This window comes from Hermetia illucens, chromosome 4 (assembly GCF_905115235.1).
Source record: "Hermetia illucens chromosome 4, iHerIll2.2.curated.20191125, whole genome shotgun sequence".
Taxonomy (NCBI): domain Eukaryota; kingdom Metazoa; phylum Arthropoda; class Insecta; order Diptera; family Stratiomyidae; genus Hermetia; species Hermetia illucens.
This window is the reverse complement of record NC_051852.1, coordinates 120,418,140-120,435,462: the sequence shown is the minus strand read 5'-3', so window position 1 is coordinate 120,435,462 and position 17,323 is coordinate 120,418,140. Positions and strand designations below refer to the sequence as shown.

At 40.6% G+C, this 17,323-nt stretch overlaps 1 protein-coding gene across 2 annotated transcripts in view; it reads left to right on the top strand.

The window, feature by feature from the left end:
• Positions 1-17,323, top strand: part of LOC119656295 (kinesin-like protein KIF12) — a 72,119-nt gene that overhangs the window by 33,433 nt on the left and 21,363 nt on the right. For both annotated transcript variants that reach the window (XM_038062731.1, XM_038062733.1), the window contains exon 2: positions 13,334-13,505. In XM_038062731.1, the coding sequence (XP_037918659.1) occupies positions 13,334-13,505 (172 nt within the window). The remainder of the gene's footprint in view (positions 1-13,333; positions 13,506-17,323) is intronic.

The window sequence follows — 17,323 nt, the reverse complement described above, 5'->3', positions numbered from 1 at the left end:
TTCTGATACAGGCAATTAACTTCTTTGACGAATTATTTCGAAATGTGTGTCTTAGACAGAGGAACCATAATATTAAATTGTCAATAAGCCAGACGCTTTCTCAATCATCAAAGGCGTTCCGAAGCGCGCTTGATAAAGGTGTCACATCAGTCTGAAGAGAAACATTTATGTTTCATGAATATTAGTCTGTCTCATAAATATTTGTATTTTCTCAATAAGCGAAGAAAATACTAGAAATTCGGCGAGTTAACTATTGTAGGACAATTTTCTCAGTCAGCGACATTTCGAACACTTTAACATTCAGAAAAAAGGCTCCTCTATTTACTGTACATATGATACTTTTTTTTAAAAATATATATTATAATTTTCAAGTACATCGTATTCCGCGGATTATGTAAATGGGGAATCAGTTATTTCAGAAATCATCATAGGTATTTTGTGGAAGGTAAATTCCATGTCTTCTTTCAATGAAAAGACACTTTTTACAGACTACGTTGGGTCATAATATTCGATGCGTATGTAGTATTTCAACTGGTCTCTATCTAAGTATTAATTACTCTCGACAACAGTCAATTTCGGTGACAATTAAAATAATTTATGCTCATATGGCAAAGAGAAGACTTGACAAAGTAGATCTTACCGGTTGTGAAGCCAAAAAGAAGCCATAGCTTTTGGAGCAAGACTAAAAAATCGTTTGGAATGGATTCGATGACATCAACATTGCACAGATGGAAAATTCGAGGAATATAATGTGGTCCGACGAATTAATCTTTCAAGAAAGTTTGCATACCAGCATTTACAAAATATTAGGTCGCCCTCTAACCTCCACCAAGAGATTTTGAAGCTATTTAACCCCAAACAGCAAATCTGGCAACACATTTGTCAACTTTTATCCCCCACCTATCAGGCGCTGTCACTGTTTACCGATGGAAAAGAAACCTGCTCCCCTCCCCTTCCTCTATTAAGTGTCGCCGAGCAATGCCAGTTAAAATGGTATTGCTCAATGTCAATTCGGCTGTAAACAGACAGAGGAAACATGAACTGGCTATCTTTTTATCCAACCGTAATCCAGACATACTCCTCCTAACCGAGACCAACTTTAACCTAGAAATACCCTTAGCCTCCCTGACTACAAACCCTTTCGGACCGATAGAATTGAGACCCCTAGAGAAGACACTTCAGTCTTAGTGTCAAAGGCACTAAACGCTGAACCACGAACTAAGCCCCTTCTTTAGAAGCAACCATAGTTTCCCTCAGTACCAGTATTCCATAATTTTATTTTGCAACCAATATTGTCCCAATCAAAATCTGAACCCTTCAAACATTTCCGAAATAAGAAATTACCTCAATTCCCACCCACCAAGTTACACCTTTTATTCTGCCAACAATCACTGTGTTTAGTGATCATGACGGTGTGGTTTTCTCCTCTAGTACATATGAAGAACTCCATAGATCCCAACCAAAATTCCTGCCGAATGTCGTAAATTCCGGACTCGCGAGCGAAATTGACCAAATATATCTCCCAACCCACAGCTTTCCTGAGCTTTGCCCGTGCAATAGTGGGTTACACTAATGCTAAAGGAAAAGTTTGCAATCAAACAATTCCCAATAGACCATTGAATTACATCCTCACACCACCTATATAGAAATAAATTTAACCCACAAACCATCCACTGAAGATCCTACATATTTTTCCTGACCGGCAGAATCAGAAACCAGATCCTAACTATTTATGCTGACCACTATGCCGCCCAGCATGCAGCAATCTCCCTTAACAACCAAATCTTCTTCCGACTCCACCAAACCTGTCCTCGCCTAGCAAAACCGCGAACCGCATCCGCCATCTCAAATGATATATCACCCAAGGACAAAGCTGATCAATGCTAATCAATTAGCCGAAATCTTCCTTAATATACACAAAATAACGCTTCACCTATCCAACGCAATCTTAGAACAGAAAGTGAAACAGCATTTTGACCAACTAAGAGCCAATCCAGTCAAGAACCTAACACTCTCCATCCCTCCGCCTGACGGAATAACTGCTAACCTAACGCCCATCGAGCAGCATCGTTGAATTCGTAATCATATCTTGAAACAACAAAAAATCCTCAGGACCTGATAAATTTCCAAATATATTCTTAAAGAGGTGCGCTAGAACCATCAGCCCCTTCCTCACAAAATATTCAACGCCTGCCTGGAAACAGTACACTTCCCTAATTCTTGGAAGCAAGCCCTTATAACCCCCACAACCCGCATCTAAGCCAAACAGTTATCATCCCATTTCGTTACTCAACACCACATCCAAGATATTTGAGATTGTATTATAATTCACGATATAATTCGTAGTCACAACACAGATAATGACATCATTTCCGATTTCCAATTTGCAAACAAACGACAATTTGCAAACAATTTGCACCTTCCATGCACTCCTCGCCCTCCAAACAGATATTGCAAAATATCTCAACTTTAAGCTCCTCCCATGGCTTCCCTGTTGACATACAAAAAGTCTTCGATTCCGTATGGATCGAATTACTAATATAAATATAAAATGTCCCACACTTTTAATTTCCATCCTCATCTCTGTGGTCTCTCCATTACCATCTCCAACCCTTACCTTCCTACAGCGGGTATCTTCCAGGGATCTGTTCTATCTGCAACGCTCTTCTTCATATGCACCGCCGATATTCCTTTAGGTAGGTTTCTTTGTCAGCCAAAAAATTAAACCTGCTGTTATCGGCTTTGAAAACATAAGCGAAAGGCTATGCACTCTGAGTTTGCGAGAAACATAACCTTCATAAACGGTCACGCCCCTACAGCGGAGACTGCAGAGTCGGAGAATGATACCTACTACGAGGCAGTTGAGCGGATCCCCGAAGCCTGTCCCAAGTACGAAATCAAAATCATACTTGGAGATTTCAACAGTCAAGTAAGGACGGAGCTCGTATTCAGGCGATACATCGGCTCCCATAGCTTACATAGGAATACCAATGATAACGGACTGTGGATTATCCAGTTAGCAGTATCGCACGAAATGGTTGTTGGAAGTACCTGGTTTCCGCGGAAGCGGTCCACAAACATACGTGCGCCTCTCCAGACAGGACCACTTTTAAACAAATTGAACATGTGCTGATTGAACGTCGGCACCTCTCAGCCTTAATGAATGTCCAAACATATAGGGGGCCAATATAAACTCGGATCACTATCTCGTTGGCATACTGCTCCGAACTCGAATTACAACACCAGCTACAATCCCCTCTGACAATCAGGAGAGAGTACATATTGAAGCCATTCACAACACAACCCTCCGCAACATCTATAAGGGGGAAATGGACGCCGCAATAACCGCAGCTAACAGATGTCCTGGAGATGAAGCATCAACAAACGATCTTCACAAGCACCTGATACGGGCACAAGCATACTAGACCCCGGCCGCAAGAAAAGTCGGAGCGGCTGATTTGACGATGAATGTAAGCTAGCAACGGAACGGAAGAATGCTGCATACCGAGTAATGTTGCATTCTAAAAGAACGTGGGCATGCGCAGAGACTTATCACGAACTCCGGCGAGCGGAGAAACAACTTCACAGACGGCAAAATACCGGAATCCTGGGAGAATCAACAAGTCTGTTAACTCGAAAAGTACAGGGAGCAACCGCACCAGCCGCGGAAGGATGAAATCTTACACACCTCGATGTTCATCCTGCCGAGACAAAGAAGGAAATCTGATTTCCGACAGAATGGGGATATTGGAGCGATGGGTTGAGTACTTTGATGAGCTACTGAACAACCAGAACATCGGCGAGTTGGAGGTCCCGCCAACTGAAAACGACGGACAAATGCTCCACCAGCAAGCTTAGAAGAAACAGTCCGTGCAATCCACGGGATTAAAAACCATAGATCGCCAGAAGCCGATGAAATTACAGCCAAATTGGATAAATATGGAAGCGAAAAACTACACCAAGTGGTTCATCAACTGATCCTCAATGTGCGTGGCGCCAATCAATTCCTGACGACTGGCAAAGAGGCATTATATGCCGCATACATAAAAAGGGAAATATCACTCAGTGCAGCAAGTATAGAGGTATCACGTTATTGTCCGCTATCTTGCTAAGCTGGATAGCCCCATACGTCCAGAACATCATTGGCCCATACCAAAGAAGTTTCACCCCAAGCAAATCAGCAACAGATCAGATTTTCTCTGCGCGGCAAGCGCTGGAAAAACTGTTGGAATATGGACATCAATTGCGCCATTTTTTCATTGACTTTAAAGCCACCTATGACAGCATAATAATAATAATCGTTGGCGCATATTGGATCAGGGCCTTGAAGTGTGTTAGAGCACTTCATTCAAAACCGTAACGATACACTACAGTAACACTGTAGGAGGCAAGTTGAGTCGACTGGTATCCGACGTCAAACCACGGTATAACACTGTCACCAGTGAGATTTGAACCGCAATCTTCCGTACGACAGCCTTGTGCTCTTACCACTCAGCTACCCGGACACTCAGCATAGCCAGGGTAAAACTGTGCACGGCCATGAGAGAATTCGGTATCCTGACGAAATTGAAAAGGCTGACTAGGCTGACCCTGACCAGTGTGACAGGCCAGATAAAAACAGCAGGATCACTCTCAAGACCCTTCAATATCAACAAAAGTCCAAAACAAGGGGATGCTTTATCATGCGTCCTCTTTAACCTGGAGAAAGTGATTCGCGATGCAGACGTAAATGCGAGAAGCACCATCCTTTTCAAGTCCACCCAACTGCTGGCCTACGCTGACACTATTGACATTCTGGAAAGAAAAACCCGAGATGTACAGTTTACTTTCATCCAGATCGAGTAGGCGGCGCGAGATCTCGGGCTGCACATAAATGAAGGCAAGACGAAGTATGTACATGGTGGCAGTGTCAGCACCAAAAACCAAAGAACGAACAATATCGAAAAGCACTGGTCAAACGAAAACAATAAAGATGGGAGACTACAACTTTGAGACCGGTGATAATTTCTCTTATCTAGGGTCGAAAATCACAATCGATAACAGCTACGACGATGAACTCCGCGCACGGTTGTTGGCAGCCAACAGAGCCTATTTCAGCTTACAAAGACTGTTCCGCTCGAAACGTCGCACCATAGGGTCAAAGCTCTCACTGTACAAGACTATGATCTTGCCAGTCCTCATGTTTTCCTCGGAGACTTGGGTTCTTAGCAAGAAAAATTGCGAACTCTTGGCCGCGTTCGAGAGAAGAATCCTCCGAAGAATTTGAGGATGGACGATTCCGTAGCCTACATAACGACGAAATCTATGAGCGATACCATGACCATCAGGTTGTGGATATAATCCGGCTCAATAGGTTACGGTGGGCGGGTCACTTAATCCGTGTGGATGAGGATGATCCAGCCCGGAAAGTCTATAAGGGCAATATCTATGGTAGAAAAAGAAGACGAGGCAGACCCTGCCTGAGATATTGCGATGGCGTAGGTCAGGACGCCAGACAACTTTTAGGGATATGGAATTGGTGGACCTCGCCGCAAAACTTGAATGTCTGGAGTTCCTTATTAAGGCAGGCCTAGACAGGATACCGGTTGTTGCGCTGTTGATGATGATGAAGCTAAAAAGGTATTTTTGAATGTATTATATTTTGAATTGATTCTTAATAGGTGCTATATGCGAAACGTTAGTTTTGGCACTTCATAAGCAACAAGCCACAAATAACGAAGAAATCTACTCTTCTTTACCCTATGCATTCGAGCATGTATTTCTTACGGTTCGGCTTATCACATTTTCGACTTATAACGCACTTTCATGGAATCAGTCAACGTGATAAGTCGAGGTATGCCTGTACTTAAAACCAAACTAGAGGCTACTACATTAAACGATAATGGATAATTTTGATTTGTTGGGATGAGCGTAATACTAATGTCGTCAATATTACATTTATCTTGGAATTTGGAAATAGATGAGAGAATATTTTGAATTGTTCTATATGTATGAAAAATATGATAAAACCTTTCGTACCCAAAGTGTTTAACTTCTAGTTTCTCGACTTGTTTATATGCATTATTATTTTTAAAATGATTAGAAATGTCTTACAGTATGCTGACTATAAATTAAATACTACATTCACCCATAATTTGGCTGAAAATATACCCAAAGAAAAATTGTCTGCAAAACTCATGTTAAAAGCCTTTCGTTCCGAAACCATTAATTGACACATACCAAGGATTGCTTGTTTGTCGATAAGAATCTTTCCAGTTAAGTCGGCAAATCGATAGAATTCTCAATGGTATGTTAGGAATGCATTATTCTGGTCAGCAATTGTTTTCTGCAATTGTTACAATTACTTGCGGTCGGGCATAGAAATCGCCTGCAGAATACCCATTTCCATTGAGTAGTTAGAATAGTATTCATCAGTTATTGGTTACCATATGTAATGTATGCCAATAAAGTATTAATAAAAAATAAGGTGAAGGAAATCGCTTTACTGGTTACCATTAAAAGGTAATGTTTATCGTACATAAGCATGACAGCTATTTTTAGAGTATTTACAATCGTAGATTTTACGCACTTTGAAACTCTAGGAAAATAGGGAATTTGACAAGGACCGAAAAACTAATCAGCGGAGTACAAGTGAACCACAATTTCAGCAAATAAGGAATCAGTATCGTCTAACACTGGGAGTTTGTCTCGCTTCGTGATATAAATCTTATCTAAGCACGGGACTCTATTATAATATTACAGTGACAATTTGGCTTACCGGAAGGCAAACCTACAAATTCTGGAACTGAAAAATATTTCAATAAAAACATACTATTTGGATTCATCTACGATAGAATCCCAAAATTATTCAACAAAAAAATTACATTTTCCTCCTTAGAACGCTCCAATAACCTGTGTCCTATACGGAATTGAAACTTCTTCTTTCATCAAAACGTTGAAATATAAATACACTGCGCTGGTAATTATATCAACGCGAGAGATTTGTGGGCAAGTAACCTATAAATTTCGAATCACATTTATGCCATAGAAATGGTAACCATGTCTCAGAAGCGACTTATTAACTATCAATTAATATCCACAAACCCCGTCCTCATATCCTGGCAACTGGTATAAGACAAATATAGACAAATATGATATTATCCGAGAATGAGAAAAATCTCGATACAGAACAGAAGGAGACGTTCTTTTAGCAACACAAAGGGGTCCAGGAGAGGCTTTCCAAAGACAACATTGCAATCGTGATGACCGATCTAAATGTTAAGGTAGGCGTTAACAAACGTTGCTTTAGCATAGGATGGCAAAACAGGGTCTCGGGGACCGTGATGGCCTCTACCGTCTCATCATTGACATCATATCGTTCAAACACAGGCCCTCCCATAAGGCTAGCTGAATTTCAACTGATCGGGACAGAAGTTTTTGGAGTTATCTTTTGGATGCACTAAACAAGAAAGGTGTCGGCATTGGCCTCGCACAGGATTATCACTTAATGATCGTCAGGCTTCGTTTGTGTTCGCAGGGATGGAGGACCACTGCACAGCCCGTTCAAATAATTCGGGTGTCGTTTGACATCGGAAGAACTATCTTTCTGACCAAACGACAGAAATCTTGAACAGCTTGCCAGAGAACACTAATAAATATTGGTCCACCACCAAAAGTGTTTTTTTTCTTTGACGCAAATCAAGTTGGCGACTGCGTCCTGATGAGATGCCCTAAGATCTGACTGCCTGCGGAAGCGTTGAAGCCGATTGACAAGCGTAGGAAACTGAAAGTTCTTATCAGCATTGCGAGCGGTGCGTGGCAGGGGCGGTGCACTTGAACTCTTGTACCACAACAAATCTCTGGAAGTCCACTGTTATGTGCGCTGTAGCCGGAGGGGTTTTATTTTTACATTGGTCAGGGGAGCAGACGCTGCCTCAATTAATGATAATTTCAGTACCGTATGTCACATCGTGATTTTGATAGTTCAGGCAAAGGCGTTAGCGATAGGTTCCTCATAAATGATAAAGAAAACGCTCAGAAGTGAAAAGAATACGTCCCCAAGGTTCTCAAACGTATAACATTCGGTAAAATTGCACCTCTCGTGGATGAAATTACTAGCTACTGCAACGTGCGAATACAGGCTGCTCCTCAAAACAGAAGTAATGTCATCTCGGGTTGTAAGTAATTCGACATTTTTCCAAGAAAGTAGAAGTGAAGCCCATGGTGTTTTACGTAGGCACCTGTCTGTGTGAGACTTAATCCTACGATCCTCTTCAGACACGGATTGATTTTGTGACCACAATCAGAGCCCCGCTGAGACAAGCAACAACGGTACCAGTCTATACCAAGTGCATGGCATAGCATTCATACTGGTGGATGCAAGAATTACCTAAATCTCTACCGAACTATGGAGTACGGCACCCGTGTTGATACGCAACACCACGTCGAGGCCCGAAGGTCTCTTCTCGCTTGAGCACAACCACAACCCCCATGAAACTCCCACTAGTGGGGCCAACCGCAAATAACCGAGCTGTCCTCACATACAACAGGAGTTCACCCGAAGTATGTGAGTCCAGGGGCTTTCCCGGTTCCCATGGTACCAGTATACCCCTGGTAAGGTTTCGTGACCAATTTTCCACTTCAGATGAGTCCCCGTGCAGACTCGGGTCTGATCGCCCTGATTAGGCCTTTGGAGCATTCGCCAACTGAATCACGGCCGGCAAACCAAAGTGATTACAGCGTCTCCCGGTGCCACCACTATGGAGGTTCTCCTCGGCCACTTGGTTTTGGTTTGGCCGATAGGGTTGCCGCCCCATCTTCCTCGCCGCCACCTCTGAGCACCAAGAAAGTAGAAGCAGTAATCGTTGGTTATTCCACGGTTTGAGTGTGACAATGACAATTGGAAGCCGATTTGAATGTTTCCTGCCATCACAAAAGAATCGCCAGTTTAACACTGGGACATATTACCCTCGAAAGTTTGTTCACTTTGATTCTCGAACTTCCTATTCTGACGGCATCTGCTTCTTACGAATCATAGTGGAGCAGTGTGAGAAATTCGGATCTCGGTTTCGGAAGGGAATAATATAGAATAGATGGTAGCATCTAATAAAGGGCATGATGACTAGCGGGAATTGATTCTTACGGAGGAAATTTTTCTCACCGATTCCAATTCTCACATACTTAGCAAATAGAGAGCAGTTGAGAAGAATTGTCGAGGATCTGGTTGAATTCATAAGGAAGAATTATCTTTCCATGGGGCATATGTTTTCAATATGCCGAGGAAAACATTAATCCAGAAGATGAATCCGTAAGTGAACAAAGTTTTAATAAGGCCATTTTCACGGTTTAGAGCGGCATTATAATGAGGGATTTTGGATGAGTTAGAGGTGATGGTTATGTCCAGATAAATGGCTTGTTTAACGGTAAAAATCGCAGAGTACGAACAAGCTTACGGAAAGGATCAAGCCTTGCGGGATTTTAGCAGAATTGGTATCTATGAAGAACTTTGGCTTGGTTTCGCTGACGATCTAGAAGAGGTATTCAATTGAAAATTTTGTATTATAGTTCAACACCCCAACAATAACGTAAAAAATGAAAAGATTGCATTTATTATTATTGTCGAAAAAATTCTAAACAAGGGGGGAAACCGGAAGCTCGGCGCTTCTGGTATGAAAAGTTTTGTCGATCTTTCATGTAATAATATTCGGGTATACGATGTATCATCAGTTGGGCTGCAAAGTTCGCAGATTAACATAGAAAATTTTTTTTTATAAAATTTGATTTTATTATTCAATATAGTTGCCTTTGAGGGCAATACAACGATTATAGCGGTCATTCAATTTTTAAATACCATTTTTACAGTATGATTGCCTTAGCGTCAAAATAGGCCTCAGTTTCCGCGATTACCTCTTCATCAGCGCTAAATTTCTTTCCAGCGGGCATTCTCTTGAGGTCTGAGAACAACAAGAGGTTTGGAGAATATCGTGGATGCGGAAGCAATTCAAAGCCAAATTCATGCAATTCGGCAATCGTTTTCATTGATTTGTGACACGGTGCATTGTCTTGATGAAACAGCACTTTCTTTTTCTCAAATGGGGTCGTTTTTCCGTGATTTCATTCGTAAAACGCTCCAATAAAGGTATGTAATGATTGCTGTTGATGGTTTTTCCTTTCTCATGAGTGTTATACCATGCGCATCCACAAATACTGCCTTGCTAGCCAAGTGTTGCGTCTTTGTACGCTTTGGATTTGGTTCACCACGTCCAGTCCACTCACTCAGATGACGATCGTTTTGATTCTGGTATGAAAGAATGAAGCCATGTTTCGTCCATTGTCGCAGTTATTTAAGGAGTGCTATTGTATACGTTGTACGTATTCGATATTAAATTCGATGTGGTACTGACATTTTTTCCTTAGGGATTACCAATTTGACGCAAAAGAGGCAATTTTGAGCTAGTGTAACTTTGTTAATAATAATAGCATTTCTACCAAACTTCCGGTAGGCTACTCCATATTAAAGCCTATATTAGTGCAATTTTATGGATCTAGGTCACACAATCGGTCTTCACAATCGGCTTCAAAATTAAGACCCGATATGGAAAGCATCAATGGAGACCTTTCATTTGATGTGACATGGCTATGTTTGGTGAGAAAATGTTATACGCCTCTTTTGGGGAAAGTGGGGGAGTTTTACATACAGCGATGTAACTCACTGCATGCGGAGCCGTTTACAGCATCCACCTTCCCACCAAATTTGGTGGCAATCATTACAACCGTTTCTGAGAAAAGTCTGTGTGACAGAGAGACAGACAGCAAACCGATTTTACTAAGGTTTTGCGTGCTACAAATCCTTTAATAAGGTTTTGTTTGCAACAAACCTTCAAACAAGGTTTTGTTTCACACGAAACCTTAAAAAGGTTGAAATGTCGAGCGTGACATAGGAAACCGCCCTTAATCTTCCCAATTAGGCTAATGTGTTCCCGGTAGATAAAATGCTTTTACTAATAGCCAGTAGCGTACTGTGGAACAAACCGCTAAACTGAAATTGGAATGGTGGCATTCCGTTTCCCAAGAGATAGATAATGTTAGTTTTCTATTAAATGCTAAGGTCAGGACATACTACTGCAGGCACTAATCTTGATTTGCAACTGCAACTCAAAGTTCTGTGGACTTTTAGTCCGAAAATGAGATGTGGTCTCCCAATGGTACATTATTAGCTTATCAAAGAACTAACTCATAAGAAAACAGAAAAGAAATTTAAGAACATTCGAAAACAAGTCGGGAAACCGGAAGCTTGACGCTTCAGGTATAAAAGGTTTTGTGTTTCCCTATGTGAGGAGCATAACGTAGTTCTCCATTGGCTTTTAGCATTGACCCGAGATATTGAAATCGTTCAGTTCTGGGCAGGTTACTGCCATTGCCAGAACTGAGCAATGTAAATATTTCGAAGGGTAGGTTACCGACATTGCCAAAACTCAGCGATTTAAATATCTCGAGGGGCAGGTTACTGCCATTGCCAGAACTCAGCGATTTAAATATCTCGAGTCTATGTTATCTGCCAATGGAGAACTGCGTAATGAAATTATTTCACACATTAACGCAACCTGGATGAAGTGGCATTCCCCAACTGGTGTTCTTTGTGATCGATGTATCAGCGCACGTCCCAAATCTAAAATTTACTGCAATGTCGTCCGTCTGCCGCTCTCTATAGTTCTGAGTATTGGGCCGACTATAAAGGTCAATGAACGGCATCTTGCGGTAATGGGGACGAAGATGTTGCATTGCACTGGTGGCGTGACACGTTTTGATTACGTCTGAAATGAGAATATCCGCGATCGAACGGGTTTGCACCGATCGTGCAAAAACTGCAAGAGAGACGTTTTCGATGGTGTGGTCACGTAATTCACACTAACGAGAATTCAACAACCAATATTGGTCAGAACATCGAAAGCACTGGTAAGCAACCAAAAAGCCGGCCAAAACAATGGTGGGTTGACATGCTGGATGTGAATTTCAAGGTCTCAAGATTACATCCTGATCAGGCATTTGATAATACAATTTAACCAACATCAAATATAAAAAAGGGCTAGGAAGAATTAGATTCTTCTTGAATGGAATTTTAATATTTCACGTCAGCATCTTATTTGTATGGCTTAGGATGCTGTTAATTAGCACGAAATTGATAAGTTTGAACTGCTATAACTTTCCCACTAAAAGTTGGATTTTCATGAAACCTGGCATGTGTATGTCCTCTATGTCGGTGCAAAATTTAGTACACTTAGGATGAACTTAAGGGGAGTTTTTTAGTCTATTTCTAAAAGTTGATAATATACTATTGGTAAATTTTTTGAGCAGATACCGGAATGGGACATCTCTCGAAGATTAAATTTCACATAAGTGTTTTACACAAAACCTTAAAAAGGGCTGCAGATAAATATATTCTTCATAAATGTGACTTTAATATTCCACGCGAATGTCAATTATTCCGGGTAATTATGACGTCAGCATCTGATTTGCATGGCTTTGGAAGCAGGAAACTCGCGCGAAATTGCTAAGTTTGAACTGCTATAACTTTGGCGTTAATTGCCTGATTTCCATGAAATTTAGTACATATATACGAAATATTGTCCCCTATGCTGGCACAAAATTCGGAAGTCCTAGGATGAATTTAAGGGGGGTTTTTCAGTAAATTTCTAAAAAGTAGTAATATACTATTAGTAAGTTTATTTGAGCAGATATCGGAATGGAACATATTTTGAGGCCTAGATTTCATCTAGGCGCACTACCCTGATTTTTTTCGGATTTTTAGGTTGGGTAGTTTCCGAAAATGAGTCCTGTCTCACTTCAAGTGCGTACATTTTGACTCCTTACTCACGCACTTTGCAATTTATGCCAAAACTAAGGTCAGTTTCGGAAAGTACAAATCGAGACCTTTCATTTGATACCCTACACAACTATATCTGGTGAAAAAAAATTTGTGCATCACCCTTTTGCATGTATGGGGAGCCCCCCTTTAAACTCCACCTAAATTTATGCCACTCGCTGTATGTGTGGGATTTCATAGTTCCCATCTGTCCACCAAATTTCGTTCGGATCGGTTTAGCCGTTTTGGAGAAAAATGCGTGTGACAGACAGACAGACATTGAATCGATTTTAATAAGGTTTTGTTTTACACAAAACCTTAAAAGTGAATCATAACTTCGCCTCTGCGGAATTTAATACTTCCCACGTTCACCACGCTATCTTGTATCCAACCACCATTTCATTCTAAAGTAATAAAAGTCCATATTTACGTTTCAAAGTAATAACTCCATTCTATCATTAATCTAATCTGTTGTTTACATTTTTTCTACAGAATCGGTAGTGCAGATACTTTGGAAATTGTCGCGACTCGGTCTGCAGGAAGCGAACCTTCAACCCCCGATGATAATGTCAATGTAGTAGTTCGTGTCCGCCCCTTATGTGAGAAGGAGAAAAAAGGTGGACACGGAATGGTTTTACAATTTCCTGGCAATGGACAAATAATGGTGAGTAGAGCGTTATTGTAATAAGCATTTCCACTTTCTAATGTGATTGCTTGGTGGGGTAATAATTACGAACGCGATAGATGGATATGTATGTGAAGAATCCGCTCATGACCTTGACTTTGAATTGCCATTAAATGGTTGTTCGACCTTTATGCCTTTATCAAATTACTAGATAAAAGTAGAACGCACTTCAGCCCGTTATTTGTTATGCAAATTAATATAAGCACTTTCGTTATGATACAGGTAAACTACTCTGTGATGGAAATAATATTCTTTAGCCCTCCGGTTGGCTAATAAATTCATGCCGTTTAAGGGTTTTTCTCAGACAACTTATCTTATTAAAACCAGGCCTGTATTATGTATCATAGACAATTTATTTGTAATAGGACATATCATGAAGTGAGGATTGATTAAATGCCATACACATTCTAAAAATAATACTAATTCAACTCTGACAGTGACAAAATATAATTCCTACCCTGATCAGTTGCCATTCGATAGATACTCCAAAGTTTCATTTAAAATGGAATAACAAAGAAAAGCTTGAACTTTGAAAAATTGTTGGAATTTGTCTTATCTGTGCCTGGATGATCGAAAGCTAGTGGAAAGAATACGAAAGAAGATAAGGCTGCAAAACAGTAGGAATAAGGTGGTCGTTAACCTGAGCAGTTGTCCGGATAAAAAAAAAGAGAAAGAAATGAAAGACATCCTGTCCGAACAAATAAACAAATTCTATTTTCCTTTTATGTCAATGATTTTCGTTTATTTTCCGTATATATATTTCGGCAGCCACTTTAGCGGAACCTAGAAAAAGAAACTAATGTTGCTCACATTGCAAGGGAACGCAGAACGCCGTTAAAGCTAATGAGAATAAGAAGGCATGCAAAGCAATGAATACACTGGGACAGAACGTAACAGAGGTGTTAGATCGAGGTAGCAACCTGCAAGTCCCTAGGTACGATTGGGAGTATCACAACTGAATATATGGGGATAACATTCATCCGAGTTGGAGCACCCAGTCTCAGAACCTTAGGGAGATACACTGCAGCCGTCAAGTATGACGAGCTCTTCTGCATTTTTGACATCACATTCTCCCAAACGAATATCTGGGCCACGGTTTGTTACTCGGATCGAAACTATTAGGTCACGGCAGGTACAAATCAAGCACCGCAACACAACGCTAGTTACTGGATCAGAAGAAATACCTGCACAGTCAGACGATCCTGGTTGGAAAACGATCTAAAATATTAATGCTCAAGATCCGAGATGTCAGTGACACATCGTAGATGCACATATAAGACACGGAGTCAAATAATCATCATCATCATTAGCGACGCGATAACCGGTATCCGGTGGAGAAGCGCCTTAGCAAACAACTCCAGACATTCTGGTTTTATGTCGAAGTCCATCAATTATTATTATTATCCTCACCCATATGGACTAAATGACCGCCCACCGCAACCTATTGAGGTGATAAATTTGGTCATGTAACAAGATGGCCAGAGAGATAGTTTTCCTTTGCCAGTATCTTGCTGTCATCCTATGCAAAATCAGTAGCTTGCGACTGAATACTAGAGTAAGTAATTCCCATCGCAATAAATATTGTTATTTCACCTAATATTGTGTGAGATACATTGAATTACAACGGCAATTAGAAACAAGTCGGAAACTGGAAATTCGACGCTTCAGATATGAATAGTTTTGTGAATTTTTCTGTACGGAGCAAACCTTGTAGTATACATTAATTATGTCCGATTATTCACTACAATGTGATAGTGGCATTTTATCTATTAAGATTGTAAATTCACCGGTGACAAGCAGCTAACCTATTGTCATTTTGTTTGTTGAGCTGGAATTCCCGCAAATATGAAAAACGTCATTTTCAGAAAAACGCGTTTGAAAAAAATGTTTGAAAAATCCTCTTCCTGATATGAAGACACTTATCACTCTTAATTAGGAACAAACTACAGTTACAACAAATATAATATAAATGAACTCGTACCAGGGACTGATGCCATGTATTTATAAATACCCAATTTGCATAACGCCACATGTTTTCGGAAGGACATAAAGCGACTACCTCCTGGGTCGATAATGGTTTGGTTCTAGGCCTATAAAATCTAAAAGACCAGGAATTGCGTTTTGACATTTCTGCAGCGTATTCTGGGATAGCTAAGCTAACGAGCTCTATTCTAAAAACCTCCTAATGTGATTTCCCCTTTTAAGGGGGTTTCGAGGTAAGTTTTCAAAATATATGGTTGCCTTTGGTTGGACATAGCGCGTCAAGCACGCCTACGCGCTATAGTTCATGGTTCGCTGCACTTCAACTCCTTCCAGGATTTATTTTTTTAATTTTTCGTTTTATTTTAATTTTCATTTCCAATAAATAGTACAACGAAGAGATCTCCAATGACATACTGTAACACATGTACAACGAAATTTACAATCCAGCCAACCTAATCCACATTATATTTAAATGAGCCGAAGAATGAAACCAAAAGGACCAAGTTGTTAGCACAATAGGATAAAACTAACACAAAAGCTCTGCAAAGAGCAACTCGAAAACACTAAGGTTACTATCACTATAACATGATCCACGGCCACGTATCTCGGCAGATACTCAACAGTCCATCAAACCATTACAAAATTCTTGGGTTTTGCAGAGATGCTTTATTAAGGAAAGCTAAGCGATCAAGATAAAGTGATTAGGGAAATTCTTTATGAAGATGGGGAAATGGGTAAACTTCCTTTGAACTGGCTGTCGCTACTCTAGTAGGGGGACCATATCACGGAAGCATATTGGAGAATATTCCGGACAAAAGAGTTAAAAAGTCGGGAAACCACAAGCTAGACGCTTCAGGTATGAAAGGTTTTGTGTATTTCTTATATTAAAAATTTCAGTAAACAAGATTCTTCGGTTAGGTAGGTTCCGAGAATAGACCCCTGAAAGACATGATCATTTTTCAGCAACACCCTTCCCCCTTGTGCATTAAAAGTCAGAACTGTGTCCAGCTTTGAATAGTACTATAGTACTAATCCATTTTCAACGAATAACATGCTAACATATTCTAAGCGCACCGCAGAAGTAGGGTGCCGACATGTGATTGAAGAAAAGCTTGTTTAACGGCAGAAAATGGTTTTAGATCGCAACCATATAAAAGACAACTATAAGTAAATAAAGAAGAAAGATAATTTGTGGAAAACGAGAATAAGAATGTGCTAAGAATGGAGCCCTGGGAACCCTAGATACATGAAAAAAAGAGTCGTGCCAGAATCATTGAAGGAAGCTGGACATAACTAACCATTTAAGTACGATTGCAACCAGGAAAGAGCAGTGACAGGAAAACCGTACGGTCGCAGTTTGTTGAGAAGTATAGAATGGTCAACGAAATCAATCAAAGGTTTGCGAAAGTCAGTATAGACTGTAGGACAAAGCTAGTAAACTAGAGTCTCAGAGATCAAGGAAAGGATAGATATTTAGCGCTAGTAGGTAGTGTCCGCAACCTCTCGTCAGAGAGGATAGTACAGCAACTCCCTTATTGAGACGCATTGGAAACTTGACTACGACAGGCCTGTTGGTGACACTGTTGCCTAACTCTTCCAAAATACGGGAGAGACGGAATCCTAGGAAAACGGGTTGGACAAAGTTCAATGTACTTTTTAGCGCCAAAGTTGAGCTCCCTAGGCTACTAAGGACTCCTTTGGCAATAGAAGATCAATAGGAAACTCTAAATCGCACACTTTTATAGTGTCTTAAAGAGGCTTGTCCTATTTGCCGAGGCCAACGTCAGGATATACTGACTTCTACTACACCGATG